Source organism: Mya arenaria, chromosome 8 (assembly GCF_026914265.1).
Source record: "Mya arenaria isolate MELC-2E11 chromosome 8, ASM2691426v1".
Taxonomy (NCBI): Eukaryota; Metazoa; Mollusca; class Bivalvia; order Myida; family Myidae; genus Mya; species Mya arenaria.
This window is the reverse complement of record NC_069129.1, coordinates 5219866-5240207: the sequence shown is the minus strand read 5'-3', so window position 1 is coordinate 5240207 and position 20342 is coordinate 5219866. Positions and strand designations below refer to the sequence as shown.

Here is a 20342-nt window from a genome sequence, read left to right as displayed (position 1 = left end):
ACCACGTTTATACCATTCATACTAAGCAGATGATTTAAAGTGCTAAATACATCAAACATTGCTATATAGCGCGCACATGTTCAATGCTATTAATTCATTACCCCACAAGCAAACTTATTACACGTCTAGCTATACTTTATCTTTAAAAAACAATGCATATATTTCATGGAGTTGGTGTCATTTTTTTATGTTAGATATAAAGGATGTGTTTTTTCTACTGGATATTAAGTTTCATCAACATGTGATATATATATATATATATATATATATATATATATATATATATATATATATATTTAATGTGACGTTTTAGTGATGTTCATTTGGTTTGTAACAGTGATATCACCATTATCTTACACTTATTGCTTCCAATCAACCACCAGAATCAAACGTAAACTATATATAGCTATAGCTTATCAACAAATGGTATGTATACCGTCTTTTCAGATTGTCCCTCGGGCTGGTCGCCATTTCAGAGATCCTGCTACATTCTATCATCCTCCCTAAGCTTTTGGGATGGAGCGGTAAGTTTCAGATTGCCCCCCTGGCTGGTATCTATTTCAGAGACCCTGCTACTTCTTCTCTGCCCCCCTTAACTTTTGGGAAGGAGTGGTTAGTTTTAAAATGTCCCCCGGGCTGGTCTGATTTGAGATATCTAGTTATTTCCTCTCCCTCTGCCTCAGTTTCTGGAATAGGGCGGTACGTTTTAGATACCCCAAGGGCTGGTAGTACTTTCAGAGACTCTGCTATTTACTCTTTTCATCCCTCGGGTTCTGGGATGGACTGGTAAGTTTCATATTGTCCCCCGGACCGGATGCCATTTCAGAGACCCTGCTACATTATCTCAATGTTCCTCAGTTTCTGGAATGAAGCGGTTAGATTCAGATTGTCCTCCGCGGTGGTCGGCATTGCTAATGTAAGATAGTTATCTTTCCACCCTCAGAGTCAGATAGTTTCTCATCTCCCCTCAGAGTATGGACTGGCGCATTTTTCTGTAGAAAAAACAATGGATTCTTTTTTCAGAGCCTTTTTAATTTAAATTAAAGCAATCCGTTCGATTGCTTTAAAATATCCAGATCATAAAACTTATTGACCGTTGTCATTTGGGCTAGTTTATTCATGTTTTTAAAACACTTTGGTGTCGGCATATAAATCACTTTGTCATATGACAGTATAAAAGTAATTTTAACAGAAACATTGTTCCCTCTATTCTTACATCAACGATGACGGATATTTGAATGGGCAGAGTTATTGATATTATTGACAATATTGTTTTCTGATAGTTAAAACCGAACATTAATAAAACAAAATACAATAACAGATTGATGTGGTAATTGGCACATGTTTAAACCTTGTTCATTTTCTGTGTCGATGATTCTCATTGTACTGTGTATAAGTTCACATTGAAAGTGAATTGAGCTATGACATTTTTAACTATTTATTTTCATTTATAATTGATGTTTATTACTAATTTCTTATCTTATATTTATTTAGCTTTTACTTTATAGATCTACGTTAAAGTATTGAAAGACAAAAATAAATGTAATTAAATTAATTGATAAGGTCAGTTTATTTATATCATGCATTCGATGATATTCCTAAATAGTTCAATAATTAACTCTGAATTAAGCAATTAACCATTGCCCAGGCAAATACTGAATAAGTGAGTTCTTGGAGCAGCAATCGTAAAACATTGCTAAAATCTTTCCTCAATATTGAAATGTGTATCGAGCCTTTGGCACTTTCGACGAAAATTTAAACTTATCTATTGTTTGATGATATTAACCTGATGCGGACCTTAATGCATGAATGTATCATACGGGGATTACGAAGAAAAAAGTAGTTCCCGTGCGATTTCCGTACATTCCCGGTCACAATTCCGTGACAAGTTCGACAAGGTTGATTCGACTTATCGTCAGATACCCCCGATACTACGCTATGCTTCGTTGTGTACCGGGCAATTCTGGCGGTTGCCGGAGTTGAAAAGTACCGTGGTTGCCGACGATGGATTCTACTCAGTTATTTGATATCAGTACGAAGCATGTAGTTTTAAACTATCCCCTGTAGCCTAGTGGTAAGCGTGGAGGGCTTCTTATTTTTTTAAACAAGTGTATATCTATTTATAGGCTGTATGCGAGGGCTACGGAGGTCATGCGGCGTATGTGGAGACGGCGGCGGAAAATGAGTACCTGAAGGCCATGTCGGAGAATCACAAGGGTGACATACAACTTAAAAATGCAATATCTTTAGAAAGAGTGTATTTGTATAAATATGATCGCATAATTAGTGTTGTCAGTACGCGAATTTAATCTCAAAAATAGTAAATATAATTAAGGTCACTTGTACGAATGGTATCCGAAATTAAATTTGGGTTTGTTTAATGTCTTGGTGAAAAATTATGCTATTTCCACTGCTTTAATTTTCAATGCAGTGAACATATCAGCTTGGATTTGTACAGGCCAATGATGCTTAATAAAAGTGATTGAACATTAACTACACCGAATTGAATTTCTGTATAACTGACGTTACCAAAATGGCTTCTTGATGTTTTCACGCGATTTTCCCTTTATTTACACCAATTAAATTAATATTTTTTTTCTAATATTTAAACAAAAAGATAATATAAAATGTGTATAATTGCGGAGAACATTTTCATAATTTTATTTCACTATGAAATGACCAAAATAAAACAAGTATCACCAAAACACTTGTTTTTATGGTAAAAATACACTGGAATAACAATGCACATAATACTGCAGTGTATTTTCAACGCCGATCCATTCTAATTAAGTTGCAGAGTAGTTTGACATAATTTCCTATTTAACACATTAAAGATTCAAAATAGTTGTACTCTAAATGCTAACGTATGTGAATAATGTTAGGTGTTAAGGTTTCTTTGGGTACGGCAAAACCTCACCGATTCAATCAACAGTGTAACTACGTTACTTTCCTATGATCATTCATCTGGTACTTACGTTATTGAAATCGCGATTGAAGTAGATCGATCGATTTAGTTTACTAAATACTAAAATATTGAAACGTACTAAAATATGTATAGCCATGGATTGAGGTATCAATAGATGCATAGTCGAAACAGCGATTGTCCTTTAACAATGTTCAATACTTAGTGATTTGTGTAGTGCACATTCTACTAGAGCGGAAAAAGACGGTGCAAAACAAGTAAACAACACATTTGTTGACGGATTGTGGGTGTTTTACATCAGATGGCGTTTGAATTCGACATCGAGGGTAAAACGACAAATATATAAAAAATCTCGCGATCATCAATAGTTTTATTTTAATGGTGTGTCTTTTATCCTATTATTATTAACACCGTTTTAACAAAGATTTTTGTTTTTGTTTTTAATAGTCTACTCAGTATTCATGAATGTTTGTAAACAAGCTGTCACATCATCACGATCAGTTGTCGACTGAGGAACTTGTTTTCATTTTATGTAATAATTCGTATTGTTTTCAAAAAAGTGACAGGATAAATCAAATGCTAGGTTGATGCCGTGGATAGAGAAAGTTGATCTGGATCGCTTTTAATCACCCAATAAATTCCTAAGCCTTACCCGATTACCTTCCTCAATCCACGGCTCAAAACGAGTTATCTCTCTATATGGAGATCATCATTTAAAAAAGCCAAATGTCAATATCAGACTCATTCGGAACTCCTCGGCCATTTTTATAGAAAACAACCTTGGATGTATATGGACGGTTTACATAATCAGAAATCGATATGTTTAAGTCCGCTACAAGTAGATCGCGTAGTAATTTATTTTAGCAGTTAAACCTAATGACTTTACTCTTGGGAATCTTAATTATGTTTGCAAGAATACACCTCACTGGCACTCAATTTAAACGAAGATCAATAAATGCAAGCTAAAACACTACATTGAATTAATGATATAATTAAAAAATACGGACAATTTCTACTGATGTACCGTCATACATCCGAGGTTGTTTTCGATAAAAAGCTCCGAATGTATCAGACTTCAAAACTATGTTTTACACGTGCATTTCCCCTGTCTCCACAAATACAGAGTCGACTAACGGTCAGGTGTTTTCGCACTACATCGGAGTGACGGACTGCGCCGAAGAAGACGTATGACGTACAGTGGGAACCAATCAGACGGCGACCTTCACAGACTTCCACCCGACCGAGGGCCGGAGCGTAGGCCAGGCCGTCTGCTGCGTGCTTTACTTCGACCAAAGGGACGGGAGAGGCCGTATGTGGGCGGACTGGGATTGCAACAACGCCAACCACAAGTTTCCAACCATCTGTGAGATCGATGTCGAAATGTGAAACACGGAATTCTGGAGCCTCCCGCCTTGAAAATGTCAATAATAACTGTTTAATGAAGAGTGCTAAGGTTTATACAGACTGCTTAAGATATTGCTTGTTCGCCCTCATGCTGTTTTACGCAAATACGTATTCAAATACAAAAACGCTTATATAATGTGCATGTTGACAGATTACGAGATATGAATATAACCGGTTGGCTTGCTACCATGGAAACACATTCATCCTTGTATTTGTTTCAGAAAATCAAGGAAACGTTTGAAATGTAAACTAACATTGCTTTACTAGAAAAATTCAAATACAGAAATATTTTAGCTATATAACCATTGAACTTTGGAGAAATAACAATATTCAATGTCAGACATCAAAGTATTGTAAATAGTTTATCATTACTCAGTTCTGACAACAAATCTATGTTAGAAAGATAAGCTATTTTTGTACCAAATCTTTTATAATATGAGGCTTGAATGTATAAATCACCCCTAAAGACCTCCTCACATTCACTACGGCTGAATTAGTATTTTTTAAGTTTGCTTTTTTCTCGCGGTAATATATAACTTGATTGTAAATACACAAATGTAGTAGAATGCAAAATTATTCATTTTGTTCTTTCATGCATTCAATATTTAATATGTGTATTTATCTTTGTGTTTATAACAATGAGCTATATGTGCTTAAGTTGAATGAACATTCTGTTCTGTTATGTTCTATAATATTTTATTTGCATTCAATATTCAAAACATCTGATGTCAACTGATATTTAAGTTGTTTGAAACAAATTAATTGGAATTCCCACCCTTCCATTATCCATGAAATCAACATAATTATGACACTAAAATAAGATCTTTTTTTTCACATAATAACGTTGACTTTTGCAAAATGGGAACCAATTTATCAGCAAGAATAATTTGCATATCTAAACATTTGTTTATCGTAACAGTCATTAGAAAATATACGGAGTATTTGTGTTAAGTGAATACATATACGAAGCTTCGATACACAGGCACATACATTACATGCAATGCAGTTTTATCTAAGATTTATACCACTATTTCCATTATGTTACTATTTGCCATGCTTTGAATCAAACACTCGTTTCACCAATATCATTTTGTAAAGTGAACATGTATTATTTCCTTTAACGTGCGCAATGGCTTAAACTTATACATTCCATTTAAGGAACATTTTTGGTATGTGTTATTACCTTATATCTTGTAGTTTGAAAAGTCTTATTTTAATGTATTTATATGTCACAATAAACTAAGTAGTATATGTACGTTAATAAGAAAACGTTCTTTCTGTTTATTTTACCCAACTCACGTTAGTTACAAAGTTTTTATTTTGTTTCAAGTGTATGTAACCATAATATTATGGAGGAGAATCGACTGCACTTTACTAAAATAAACAAAATGGCGACGAGAGATGATGAAGTAAGTTTAATCTAAATATCTTTTTTAGGGTATACCAGAAAGAATTTTAAACTATGTGGACCCCTATTCTATAACCAACTAAGATTTAACTCATATTTAAGACTAGTATCTGTATGTTTTGATTGGATTGTAGAATTAATTGGCAAATGGAATTAATGGAACAACTGAGGCATGTCTAAAGGAAAGTATTAGACCAGCTTGCTATAACATTTCTAGTGCCGAAGTTGTTGTTTTTTCTGGACACGTTGTCATGAGAATCGAATCGATGGAAACTTTGACAAAACACATAGGTAAAGGTGCAGGGCAAATTGCAACATTGTCCATACTTTGCCATAAAATGAGACACATTCTGTATTCTATTTTGTAAAACTTGTGTCAAGAATAACATTCTGAATTGCTAAATAGAATTAAATGATTTTTTTGGTAATAATGTATTTATCTTTTAATACAAATATGCAAATCTATATCTCGAAATGGCTCTAGAAATTTTGTTTTGATGAGTATCTGTTGTCCAATGACATTGTTTGTCTATCATCCTGGAAATGCAATTTCGTTGGTTAAAGACTAAAAGCGGTGCTTTCATACATGGAAATTATCAAATAAGATATTTGATAAAAGATATATCACGACAGGTCGCTTTTCTAACGTCCTGTTTCACGTCCGGTTCCCTTATATATTATTTAATGACAAACACAATACAGGGATAAATAATAAACGTTATTCTAGTATATTGACACTTTAATATGCTGCGTTTTTAGAATATATCTAACTTTCGTAATGGTTTTCACCATATACTTTAGTTGACTCAATGCTGAGTTTATAGAATTACATCGCGACCTAAGGTCCCTTTTGGGAAGCCATGAGAAAGTGCCCCTGGCTGGGCTCGAACCCACAACATCTAGACTACTCTTACTTTCTGGAATACGATATATTTTGAACATTTCAGTTCCCGAACAAAATCTGGGAGCTATTGTTAATGATATTTTTGAAAAACAGAAGGATAATTACAATACATAAAGGACAAAAGAAGATAAACTTTGGAAAAAACGATGTTGTGACTCACGATAGAAAAGTAAATGTCACTCAGAAGAATAAATATTTAGTTTACGACTAATAATACAATAGTTATAATTATAACTTACCCTATCCATTGCATTGCAGTGTGTATTTGTTTATTTTATTGTAATGGCTGTAAAACGAGACATTGATATTCACCTTTAAGTTTTCTTGCCTTATTATAACAGTCATGAACCAGAGTTTAAAGGCAAAAGACCACAGACTTTAAAAACCGTATATCGGAATCTACCATCGGTAGATCGACATAACATTTTAAACCATTCGGAGCTCCTCAGCCATTTTTTTCAAAAACAACCTCGGATGTATTTGGACGGTTTACATACTAAAAAAGAGGTACGTTTAAGTCCGCTGCAAGTAGATCGCGTAGTGATTTTATTTAGCAGTTAAACTTTATGACTTTACTCTTGGAAATCTTAATTATGTTTGCAATAATATACTTCACTGGCAATCAGTTTGAACTTAGATCAATAAATACAATTCTAAAACACTACATTTCTAAAATGATTTAATTAAAAAAAATACGAACTACTTTAACTAATGTAGCGGAATACATCCGAGGTTGTTTTCGATAAAAATGGCCGAGGAGTTCCGAATGATTTTAAACATTTGACGAATTAATGCGCGCACGGGCGTATCAACTCCAAACCTGTTAGAACCACCTAGTTTACATTTACATGTACATAGTAACCAATCAGCTATGATAGCTGCGGAGCTGCGATATGCATATTAAGTAGCTCGCTGAAAGTATCGCTGTATTGCATAGGCCTTTCTTAATATTAACCTCATGAATTAAACATGAGGTGCCCAGAACGAGGCTCGGATGGGTCAGATGTAAACATTGCTGGTAAGCAGAATGGCTTCCTATAGTAATCATGTATTATTCCGGACATAACCTTTCCTTTTCTTGAAAGATATAGAAAGGAAAATTAATTTTCTTCTAGGAATGAATTAATACATTCTAGCTACAAATTTTTCATCGAGGGATTTTTCCATAGTCTTAAAGGTAAGTCCTTTTTTTAATCCTTAACATGTATACATAATGCAACTTCATTCACTAGAAAATCTTATCATATTTAGAGAACACCATCTATCTGATGATTTATTTACGTTGAGGGCCTTGCAAATTGAATATCATGGATATTAATTATCCTTCAATTAATCCAACATTGGAGTCTTGCATCTGCTGTCTGTTTGTGTAAATAAATCTCATTTTCATACCATTAAAATACCATTTGTGTTATATTTTGTTTTCAGTTTAGCCACTTGAGTCAGTATGGAAGGTTACTGGAAGTTGTTACAAATCAAGAAGAAAGTCTAAAGATCCATATTATTGCCAGGTAGTTTAAATGTACATGTAGAAATATTAAAAGAAAACTGAGCGCTAACATTGTTTGATATATATTACAAGTGTTATGATGTAAAATGAAATTTACTTTAAGTGACACTCTTATTCAAAATCAATACATACACATGTATAACAAACATCAATTTTGACTGATAAACCTTTAACTACTTACTATACAATGCCTTAAAAATATAAATTACTAATAACAAGATTATAACCATGTATTTGATTGCAGAAAGCGCAAAAGTATTAAATGATTGGTGAATGCTAACAGATTTAATGTGGTCTATTATAATCTCATAAGGTAGAAATACCATGTTTTATGGGTATTTCTTTCAAATTTAACTCGGTTTCCTTCATAAAAACCATTGTTTTCGACATGTGTTCATTCTTTTTGAAATATTAAAACACTATCATTAATTGTGGTAAATCTGATTTGGAGGTAAGAGTGCATCTTTAGCATTAGACTCAGTATATCATTATTTTAATTTCAGATAGAATAAAAGGAAAATGAACATGGCTCATGCGTAAATGTACAGTGTGAAACAGTGTCATTGCCCTGGACGTTTGCTGTGGAGATGACTTTTTCATCTAGTGTGAAAACGACAATCACAATGAAACAATATACTTAAATACAGATTTGTGGGAAAATATGAAAAACAAAGTTGACATTTTCTTTTTCAATTACTTTATTTAGCTATCTATACATCATCCGACGACCATGATTGAACAGTGAATAGAAGCGGATGGTTCTACACATTGATAAAATGTTAGAAACATTAAATATGAAGAAACTCTTGTATATAAGTTAGTTTGTCAGTAGAGCTCAGCATGTCATATATCTCTCTCTGTTGATCATTATGTAACATCTATATTGTACCGGTATTCAATGTGAACTTTGATGATTATATTTACAAACATTTTGAATAAAATATGTTTAAATCAATATGTGAAGAGGTTGCTGTGCGAATGTCCTCCCTGCTTCCACCAGGCTGAACATCTGATGTCAATGTTGCATTATCATCATCATCTTATTTTAATCTGAAATAACAGTGAATTTGTCAATCAATGATAAAGTAATAAATTCCCAGTTCTTGAATACAAGTACGTATTGAATTTTATCCTTCAAGTGCATGATTGTAATTCACTGTTTAATAAAGGATAATTGCTTGGTGTTTAGAAAAGAAGCAACAAATTGCAAAACATTTTATAGACTGCCGTTTGTTTTTACTAATTAAAATGTATACCGTTAATTTTTGGGTTATGATGTGGCAGTGGGCTTACTCGTCAGCAATATTATTGGTGTAGTTTCCTCAATCCAGTCAGAAACTTTAGGAACTGTTTCTTCCTAAGCCTTTGTTTCTTTGAAGGTGTTCATTCCATAAAATCCCCTGTCTTATAATGACAGCTAGCTGGCTGTTGTTTATGAAATCTGCGAGGAAAAAGGACCAAAGTTGGATATGTATGAATGAATAGAACTGTTCAACATTATTTATTTTTTTTAATTTAAAGAAATGGTTCATATTTTTTAAGAATTTCTTTATCATGTTTGACATCTGGGATAGCCAGCTAATATGTAGAAGGTGGTGGTAAACTCAACACTTCTCAGGGTTCTACTGTTTATTACCAGTATGTATAAATAACCAGTATGTAGAAAGAAACCAGTATGTAGAAAGAACCTATAAATATAATATATACGTAAATATAATATAATACAATAAGCAAATGTTTAAAATACATTATACAAGGTACAATACAATGGCCACGTGTTTGAACAAAATAGAAGCAAATACAAAACGGGTTTAATTATTATTTAGATATTAATTAATACAAACGAACGATTAATAGTAATCTATGTAATTATATATAATAACTCACCAGGCTGTGAAACGATACAATCGTTTAAAGATTCAGACAGTTATGTTGAAACTGAATGTATAAACTATATACGGACAACTTTGCAGTTGTGCGTTTAGGTTGGGAGTCATTAGAGAAACCTAGAAAATTAGTAAGGGCGGTGGGATAAAAATAGGAGAGCCAATGAAACTGTTAGTTAAATATAAATATACCCGTTTGACCACTTTCATACATAACCTCATACACTCATTTACATAAACATGGGAATCACATGGACAAACAAGTGACAATAACAAACAGGACAGTTGGGGGTGGAGTTATAGTTGAAATTGGCCTATTCTACAAAACATATTGTCAAAGACATATACTATCCTGAATTGCATTAACCTCAAACAATCAAGTAATTGCTATGTTATTAATGAAAGAGCTTACCTGGAATTCTTAACTCTTCTTATGTTCACCATCCATTGTTTTCTTTTATTCTTCTTATTCTTCTGGAAATATATAATAGCTTCTTCTTCTTATTGCATTACAGTTGTAATACACAACAATGATAATTAGAAATCTTGTAATCTCGCACAAAATTACCCAGAATCACAACTTCACCTGAAGTAGCCATTGATATCAGTGACCAATGTTTACATCTGACCCATCTGAGCCTCGTTCTGAGAATGGAATGTTAAGCATGCATAAATATTGAGAAAGGCCTATACGGTTAATATAGCGCGTATATGTGTGTGTTTGCGAAATTTCGCAATTTAAATCATAGAAAACGCAATATTTTAATATCGAGGAGTTACAAAACACAATTTAAAAACAGAATACGCAAATAATTCAAAAATGAACTCGTACTGAATCAAAATAAAAACATGTATACTGATACTTCATGGCTTTTATTTAATTGAGTATTAGCATAAAATAAAAGGGAAAATGACGTAATTCATTTTTGGGGGTATATCTTTAAGACCTCGTTTTGAGGTGTAGCTATGATGACATACGATATATATATCGTATATTGTTCTAAACGGTGAATGTTTTCGTTTGATTAATATCGATGTGAAGTTAACAATAATCGCTTATTATATAAGAAACATGCTTGATAAATGTCAACTATCAAGTAAAGCTACAATGTTTATTTATATATATATATATATTTGTTATTATTTTTTTATTATCTGTTATGCCGCCCCTTTGCGAGAGGCAGAGGAAGCGTTCCTGTGATGGAGCTCAAAACCACGACAGAGGGTTGCGGGTATCTGTACCACTAGACCGCCCACGCTTTTGTGCCACAGAGTAATTTTCCTGCAAATGGTTGACGCCCTAAGAGGATGTCTGAATACTTGTCGTAGCCATCGTCGATGTTATTCTCAACATTAACATAAATATCACAGCTAATCATAACAATTACTTGGACTGAGAGTTAAAGGCTACTTACTCTTGAATCTTATGCAAAATGGCATAAATCATTATATATTTGCGTTTAGTTTCCTTTAAGCTCCAAATTAGTATCCAAACCAAGACGTTCCAGGGATAAACAACTATTGTTTCGATAGGTAAGTAATATACGAAGGTCAACATTAATACGAGGACAACTACAGGGACAGGCCCAGTTGTCCAACATGCAAGTATAAGCTCTTTAGGAGACATAAGGTAAGGGGTCAAGACGCTACAGACGAGAGACACAAACGTAAGAATACCAAAACAAACCTCGCATCTATCAAAATAGCGATGTGATAAGAAATGGTCGGTGAAAAACAAATTCACTGGCACACGACTTTAATGCGTGTGTGTTTTGTCTAGGTTGAGATGATCAGGTTACATAAGCGGTTCCATGGGGAGGCGCACAAAGAGACCCGCCCCCTCCCCTTATATGTTCTATTTATGACCCTGTCACACTGTCACGACTTGCATCCGCGAGATACCACGAGTGCTGGTGAATTATAACTCGCCAAAAAATGCCACGAGATGACCGCGGATTCCAATGCTAGGTACGTCAGTTCGACACCTGCTCGAGTTCTCTTCCATGTGAATACGAGAGTAGTACGAGATTCTTCTGTTAAACCCGAGTTTAAGCAACATCGGTAAAATTTGTGTACGACAACCACAGAGATTTCTACGAGTTATGCCGATATGTGCACGATATCATGACGAGTTATTAAGACTGAGCTACGAGAATGTACGAGAAAGGACGACACATGGCGAACTGGGTACAAATACAGATGGTGCTGCACATCAGGACGAAATTCCAGTTGGTCAGCGTAGGTGACGCTTTGTAACAAATTCAAAGGCGGGGTTGGTGCGCGGGGGTGGGGGGGGGTGTTGACTCAACATCTGTTTCCACAGCCACCTTTTGTCTTAACGGAGCCTTTCATTTACTCTTCGAAGCCATGACTAGTCTAACAATGGTTTACCTCTTGTAAACACAGTAATGTTTACTCGTTGGAATCTTCAGGAGAAATGATGCAGTGATTTTTCTTGATAATATCACACTGAACTCGCCGGAAGTCGCAACAGTCTCGAGGACATGTCGATGGGGTACGTACAAACTCAAAACAACTCAAACGAATCTCGAGCAGAGATCGTAACAATGTCCCCCTGAGTCGCTGATGAACTCGTAGATTATCGAGCAACTTTTTGACGCGGAGAGAAGCGACGACGAGTGAAGACATGTCTACCACAAGTGTTTGAGTTTGTGCGACATGTCCTCGATATGTGTACGAGACGAAAACTTGTACGACAATTTTAAACTGTTTAAAGTTCTCGCCACTGCTTGTCGAGTACTTTCTGTATGTTGAGACATGTCTTCGAAATGCAACGACAAGGCTTCGAGTCCCACACGACACCTGAAGAGTTTAGGCGAGTTTCAGTTGAAACTCGCAACAACTCGTACCCGAAAGTCGCCACAGTGTGACAGGGGACAAGCCCATGTGTTTACTCTTAATTCTTGATTTCATTCAGATTTATATTTTTATTCAGTAATGTAATGAATACTACCGGTCACATTTAATGTAATTCGTAAAATCATCATGCAAATACACTATTATCAATATTCGACAGTACTATCATTAAACGTTCGAATCAATTAACAGAGTTCAATGAAATTTACAGTCTGTAGTAATACTGCCAATCGCACCACGTCAGTCAGCAATGTTAATTTCACAATGCTGCAAGATGATTCTCAGCGGTGGGTCCCTCTCGCCAGTGAGGCGGCCAGGTAGCCTGCACTGAGGGGCGGGCTGTGATGGTGTCATAGTACTTACGGAGGGCTGGATAGTCCTTCAGTGACGCCCCAAGACGCACAAGAAACGCAATGTATGGGTAGAAACATACGTCTGCCAGTGTAAAATTGTCACCCACCAAATAGGATTTACCGGTCAAAGCCTGTGAAGGAATTCATGCGATACTTCACACTTATGTTAAAGCTGCACTCTCACAGATAACGAGATATACCATTTTTATTATAACTTAAAGTTTTTATGTCTTGGAAAGTGCATTTTTTGTTTAAATATCAGTAAACCGATGATATAATATTGCTGACAAAAAATCAGATCGTAGATTTTCATATTTCCGTTCGAAAATTAATGTTTTATGGCTTAAACCGTTACTAACGGTTTAAGAAAAATGCATAAAACATCATTTTTTTTTAACTTAAATATAAAAATCTGCGATTTTTTTGTCAGCAGTCTTATATGACTGGTTTCCATGTTTTTTGTGCAAAAATTGTCTTGTTCCAAGATAAAAAAAAATAAAATTTGTCAAAAACTTCAATCTGTGAGAGTGCAGCTTTCAATCCAAAACGATAAACGAAAAAAAGGAGACAGGCTAGTTAAAATAAAGTAAACATAAATTGATTGCAAATACATTCGGTGAAAATTTCACGATCTTAATAATTGGTATTTTTTATTAAATTCATTTAATAATCTACAAGGAACTTTCTACAAAATATACAAGTGTTTCACGAATTCCTGATCTTTACTGCTTTAAATCAAATAATAAAAAGTAACATTTCTGTAACTGTTGGCATTTTTTATCAAGAGCTATGACCTACCTTTTCCCAGTGGGAAAGCTCTGTTTTAGCAGTCGCTACCTTTTCCTTGATCACTTCGTCATTTCTGTCTTCCTTCTTCGTATAATAAAAGTAGTAGGCCAGGGCATCAAGGACCTTGATTTCCACATTTGAAGCTTCAAATATCTTCCAGTAGACCGTCGAGCGCTGTTCGGGTGTTTCCGGAAGAAGTCGGTTTTCAGCCGTGGAATATTTCTCCTCCAAATACATGCAGATGGCGTTGGACTCGTTCACTACCAGCTCGCCGTCCTTGAACGTCGGTACCTGTCGAGCATGTGATGGATGAAATACCGTTATTACATGTCGGTTATCTTTTCTTAGTAAAATGGTAACAGTATATAAATCAAAGACTACATCGTAATAAATAGTAGTAGACCTTCCGGTATTGTTTATTAATTTTCATTTTATTAGTGCGGCGATATCTCGGTGATGCAACATCGTATATTTGTCTACATATATTTAATACATTGTTTGCAACTGAGTTGTCGTGAAAATAATGCACCAGTCAATTGTAACCACGCCCCCCCCCCCCCCGCCCGGTCCGGGAAATAGCGGGGACTTTGACTTTCGGTATAGCCAACCCCGGGTAAAATCCCCGCCCTGCGGGGTCGAACAGATGGTAAAATCCCCGCCAAATGCCCCCGCACCCCAGGGACCTTAGGTAAGGCCCATTCCCCGCTATATTTTGCGCGAAGACAAAACCACCGAAACACCCGGCACTGCGGGGCCACCTGAAAGGTTAAAGCACGGCCCATTTTCCCGGCTATCCCAAGTATACCCCCGGACCTGGGGGTCCGTGGTTACAATTGACTGGTGCATAACAATAAAGAAAAAATTCAGAACAGAAAACTGACAGCAAGCCTTAGGTTATACCTGAGTGTAGCAATAAATACATACATGTTGTACATAACACTCAGATATTTTTACGATATAGAGATGAATACATTCAAATTTGCTGCTTGTAAGAAAATACTATTTAATAGTAATTCGTAACTTAAATTTAGAATTCTACTCATAATATCCATGTTTGCACTCACTAACCAGACACAAAACATTAGTATATTAACCCCCTCTTCTAAATATTGATTATAAACCAAGTTTAGGTATTTGCCGATAACGCCAATAAAATAAAATTAAATGATATGAAGGAAGAGAGCTTGAAAACGTATGATAACCCAGATTATCAGTTTTAAGCGCTTCTAAAATCCTTGTCTTGGTTGGTTTTAAAGTGACACATACGAACCCAACTGTACAAATTGTCGTCCCCTTAAAACCTCACGAAATGCTATCTGAGATTAATAGTATAAACACCTGTATAACAAAGTAACTTGTGTTTTGATTTTAAAATAAATATTGCCTCGATAAATCTAAACGGAAATATGAAATGTATTACATACATACAGAGATATATTGTCGATTTAAGGAATTAAACGAATCAAATCAAATATTATAATGCTCCCTTGATAGTATATGTTTTCTTCTCAGTCTAGCAAGATATTGAATGACAAAATTCATCGATTTTTGACGAGGGAAAAAAATCGATAAAGATTTAAAAGGGTTCATACCTGGCCACGTGGATTGATGGCCAAGATATCAGAACAGCGGTATTCTTCCTCGTCAAATGAAATGAGCTTGTTAGGTAGCCCCTTCCATAGCCCCTTTTCAGCGAGAACTATCATGGGTTTCCAGCAGGGACAGGACCCGGAGCCCCACCATAAAAACATCTGCTGGTTCGACATGGCTTGGGTACGAATCTGTGCTTTCAGGTTGATAGTCGAACGATATGAATTGTGTTGAACTTTTAAAAGCGTGAATGTTCCTAAAGATCTTATGTAGCTGACACGCATCAATCTGAAAAACACGGCATAGTGTTAACAAACTCAAATTCGTGTTCAATTATACGAATTATAATAATTACTATCTGCATCGACATGTATACACGGAAGCAAAATGTCTAATAATAGAAATATATGATATGTATATGAAGTACAACTTACTACAATTGTGCTGTTCTTTCTTTATATTTCTATGCAAATGAAAAGATCGTACTTACACGTGGACGTAGTCCGCAAAGTATGGTATAGAACACTATTCAGGACACTCATGAGCTAGTTTTGAACCCTCGTCTGTGGTGAAATCGACGCAGTGTTCATAATATTAGATAACCGCTGAATGTTTTATCAATATCTGGAGCCGAGATAGCATAGAAATTCGTTGATATCCTTATACGGAGAGGTAGCTGATGTCGAGTTTTAGTTCTCAGGGAAGGAAAATCTCAATCGATATTCAGTCTGCGTTTCACGTGAAACAAACGATGATGTACCAGCAGATAATGTATTAAGGCCACACCAAATGAATGTCTTAGTCATCGGATTGTTTATATAAAAGTGCAGCGAGTAATATATTCAAATTTTGAGATTTTCGGAGCAAGCGATGGAGCTGTAAATATATGACAATAATTTTAACTCTTCCATCTATACGCAGCAAAATGAAATATTTTGTTAAATTTGAGAAATACAATGCAGGTTCACTGGCCTTTCAAAAACTATTATAAGGTAAACAACAAACATATTTCCCCATATAACTTCAAGACACAATTAAATTCCGTCTAAATTAACTTATCCAAAGTTAAGATTGTATTTCTTTTTAGATTCAGAGAGCCTACAGACCCGGATAGCTACAACTGGACACAGGTGCGGATCATAGTGTTAGTAACATAATTATTAAAGAAAAATATTTAAAAAGTGTTATTGAAAAGAATAACATTTTTACAATGAAACAGCGTTGTGCTGCTTGTGGAGTATTGTGCTGTTCTTCCATGTTTCCTCTATGTGATTTTATGTTCTATGTCTTTGGCGTTTACCCAGGCCATTAAACCGGGTTTATGTTTAAACTCTTTGCTACTGAGCTTGTTTCTGTAGCTTTTCGCATAAATATTAACTAAATGTATATCGAGCAATATGACATAATTGGCTTAACTTTTTAAGAAATTAACAGCATTCATGCATCTTTGCCATCAATGTAAACTCTTACAATACTAGAATCGCCTAAATGACTAGAACAAACATTTTCAAATACTAGCAGGCGTTTGTTGTTGTTGTTGTTGTTGTTGTTGTTGTGTTTTTTACTAAATAGATGAACGATATACAAACAAGTAATTGTGTGGTTGTTGTTGTTTTCTGATTAATGTGTATTAACGTAAACATGTACGTTGCCGTGTACAATTTATAAGTATTTGACGTAGGAAACTTGTATATTATAAAGCTGTTATTGTTGTTGTTGTTTTTCAAATATTTTTTGTGGAATTATAGTTGGTGTTTCCATTATCAAGCATTTGCCTTCGATTGAGGGAGAACAGCTTCATCCAATTCCGGGTACAACAATTTCTAGGTTGGCAACGCAAATTTCAAGCTTAAGGTTGGTGTCCTTCGGTTTAATTTTAGTTGATGCTGTCACCAATAATGTGGCCAAAGGTTGCTCATTTGATTTGTGCTATTCACTTACAACATTCGAATATCCAGGTGATCATATCATCTAAATATATAACCTCGACCGGTGGATAGTGCTTGTACAAACAATTCCATTGTCAGATTAAAATCGTATTTAGACCAAGGCTAAGGATTACAACTTTTTAACCATTAAATCATATAGATCATTTAGCTTTGAGGGAGAAATTAATCGCTGCTTATATGCACGGATGGATGGTGATAACATTTGAGTTTTGGAGGTACAAAACGGGTGAGAAATTTTCTAAAAATGGGAGGTAATTACAAAGGCCAATTTGTCATGGTCTTTTTTAAAGTTTATTAATGAGTAATTTTGCGTTTTTTTATGAATGAATTCTATCAAACAAGTTACCATTGATTGGTAAATTTAAATAATTGGATGTTCTAAATATATAACCATGACTATGATTTGGCGTTGTTCGTTCTTAAGCATGTTTTAACATTGATGAGTTACATAAAGAGAGGTGAATGATTCCTTTCTATTACTTTTACTGTTTTGTCATTTTTTCCTATTGAAAAGTCAATCTATTTACAGTAAAGATCGGTCATGAAGGTCATGCAATCCAACTGAATTACGGTGTAACTTGCATTGCTAGTGCTATCACAACTCGCAGCCGGTTGCAAAATTGTCAATAGTAGGCTTGTTTTTATTCATAATGGTCGGTTAAAAGGCTACTATACTCTATAAAAGGATGGTTTCTTGAATTGTTCTGAAATCGGTGATTTTTTATTGATTTTTTTACACCCACAAAAATAATTTGGTGTGATTTAGGTATTAAATTACACGGTAACGATATATGTGAGTCAGGTTTTAAGAACACTTGAACACGTAAAATGACACTCAGAATACTGTAATGTTGTGTAAAATGTCTTAAAGGGACTAGATACCAGATAGCCCCTAAATCAGCAAATACAGTATTTCCTCAAAACAGACCTATAATTGTCAATACGAGTTAATATGTAACCAATAATACATCGTTTAACATGATAAAATTAATATTGTTCGTCATCTCAGCTGAGTTTAACATAACTGGGTTTTCCCATGCCGGTACAAATAAAAGGTGAATTTCGACCTATTGAAATTCATGTAACAGTCCAATGACTCTATTGTTTTCGAAGTAACGTGTGTATATATCAACGGTTTAATTTTTGTTTGTACCGGAGGATTAGGTTGGGAAAACCAGAATAGCTGTAATTCCGGGCTACAACTAATAATGGTTTCCCAGTTTATAGTGTGTATATTTAGCATGTGAAAGTCACGTGATAAGTACATATGCATAGAGCGACGCTTTTTTAAAATTTACTTCTATTACGTTGAACACAAATCCAGCAAAACTCGAATTGGAAAAATACGCAAAAACCTGCGAAAGACATGCATGTGTGCTGTAAGCGATGTGATACATCACTGAGTAAATGTCAGTGCGTGGTACACAACGTAAACAATTTTTGTAAAATATTGACAATTTTCTTGTTTGTTTTTTTCTTGCAAATGCAAATCATCTGGTGTTTAAAACTGTATTTCTCTACTAAAAATAGTTTCATATTTTAGTATATGTTATACTAAGATCAGGTCCATGAAGATATAGCGATATTTTGTAATATCCGGCAAGTTCAAAAACCCAATACTATTTTTCAAACGTTTAAATGTATCTGATAGAAAAGTAAGCTCGCCAAAGATAACTACACCAAAATTTAATATTAGTTTTAGAAATAATTTATATTGCACAGTTGCATGGATATTGATTAAACATTATACCTGATCAAGTTACATTTTATATTTATTTGAGGAGAAATAGCATGCACCTGATATTCAATTTATTTGGTTGTGAGGCGAAATAAAATGGTTCTGATTTAAGTCAAATCTGCTAAATTGAAATCCATCATCTCCTATGTCGGACATCCACTCGTCATATGGCCTCATACTGAAACGAGTAAACGTAAATAACTGCAGACAGAAACAATACACATATAAAATATATATTTAACTTGAAAGAATAAATTTGGAACAGTGAAAATAATGTAATACAGACATAACAATATGCATATGTGACAAAAACAGCCAAAACTTCTCCCAAAACACGGCCAAAAATCTATTAAGCTTAACATTTGGCACAGGTAACACTGTATTGTTTATTCTTGCTTGGCTAAGACGCTAAAGGGTAACAATTTTAACAGTCCGACTTCCAGTTAAAATTTGAATTCTTTCCCCTGGCACATCGCATTTAGAATAAATTGAGGCTCCTCCGCGATGGAATGATTGCATGGAGTTTTCATACGTGTTTTCATTCGAATTATGCGGTATTATATGTATGCCAATGTACGGGTGCAACAGGAACTGACCTACATATGTCTTAAAACTCTTACATGATATAAAGAAGCAGACTTTTTTACATGAAGGAAAATATGCCACCAGACAAGTCCCAAAACTTATTTAATATTTTCATCATTCCTATGGGATGCCAATTATATGTCTTAAAACTTGACTATTGCGAATATATCAAGAGCGTAAATTATCGGTGTTAAACCATGTAGAGAACGGTAAGGCTCTAAACTAAGTCTAGATTAATGTTATATTCTTTGAGATGTTTTATGTGCGAGTTGAGTTCGATTTCCCCAAATCGCATGCAAGCACTCAAGAACAACTAGATACGATAATCAACCGGACACCCAATGACATGGATAAGGAAAGAGATTTGCATGTTCTCACCGTCGTCTTGGTAAACGGTTTTGGGGGTAGATTAAGTCATGCAACATA

The 20342-nt window shown here is 34.7% G+C and overlaps 1 protein-coding gene and 1 long non-coding RNA gene across 2 annotated transcripts; both read right to left on the bottom strand.

The window, feature by feature from the left end:
- Positions 1 to 8962: 8962 nt before the first annotated feature.
- Positions 8963 to 10493, bottom strand: LOC128242813 (uncharacterized). Its single transcript, XR_008262719.1, has 3 exons — positions 10448 to 10493; positions 9406 to 9590; positions 8963 to 9199 (listed from the first exon to the last, which is right to left on the bottom strand). It is a non-coding gene; the product is annotated as an uncharacterized LOC128242813 (long non-coding RNA).
- A 2470-nt stretch (positions 10494 to 12963) lies between these two features.
- On the bottom strand, positions 12964 to 16368 carry LOC128243677 (glutathione S-transferase A-like). The gene is made up of 4 exons (XM_052961576.1): positions 16135 to 16368; positions 15647 to 15932; positions 14064 to 14345; positions 12964 to 13396 (listed from the first exon to the last, which is right to left on the bottom strand). Exons 2-4 carry the CDS (start codon positions 15926 to 15928, stop codon positions 13172 to 13174), a joined length of 789 nt encoding a protein of 262 aa, XP_052817536.1. The 5' UTR covers positions 15929 to 15932; positions 16135 to 16368; the 3' UTR covers positions 12964 to 13171.
- Between the last annotated feature and the right edge of the window lie 3974 nt (positions 16369 to 20342).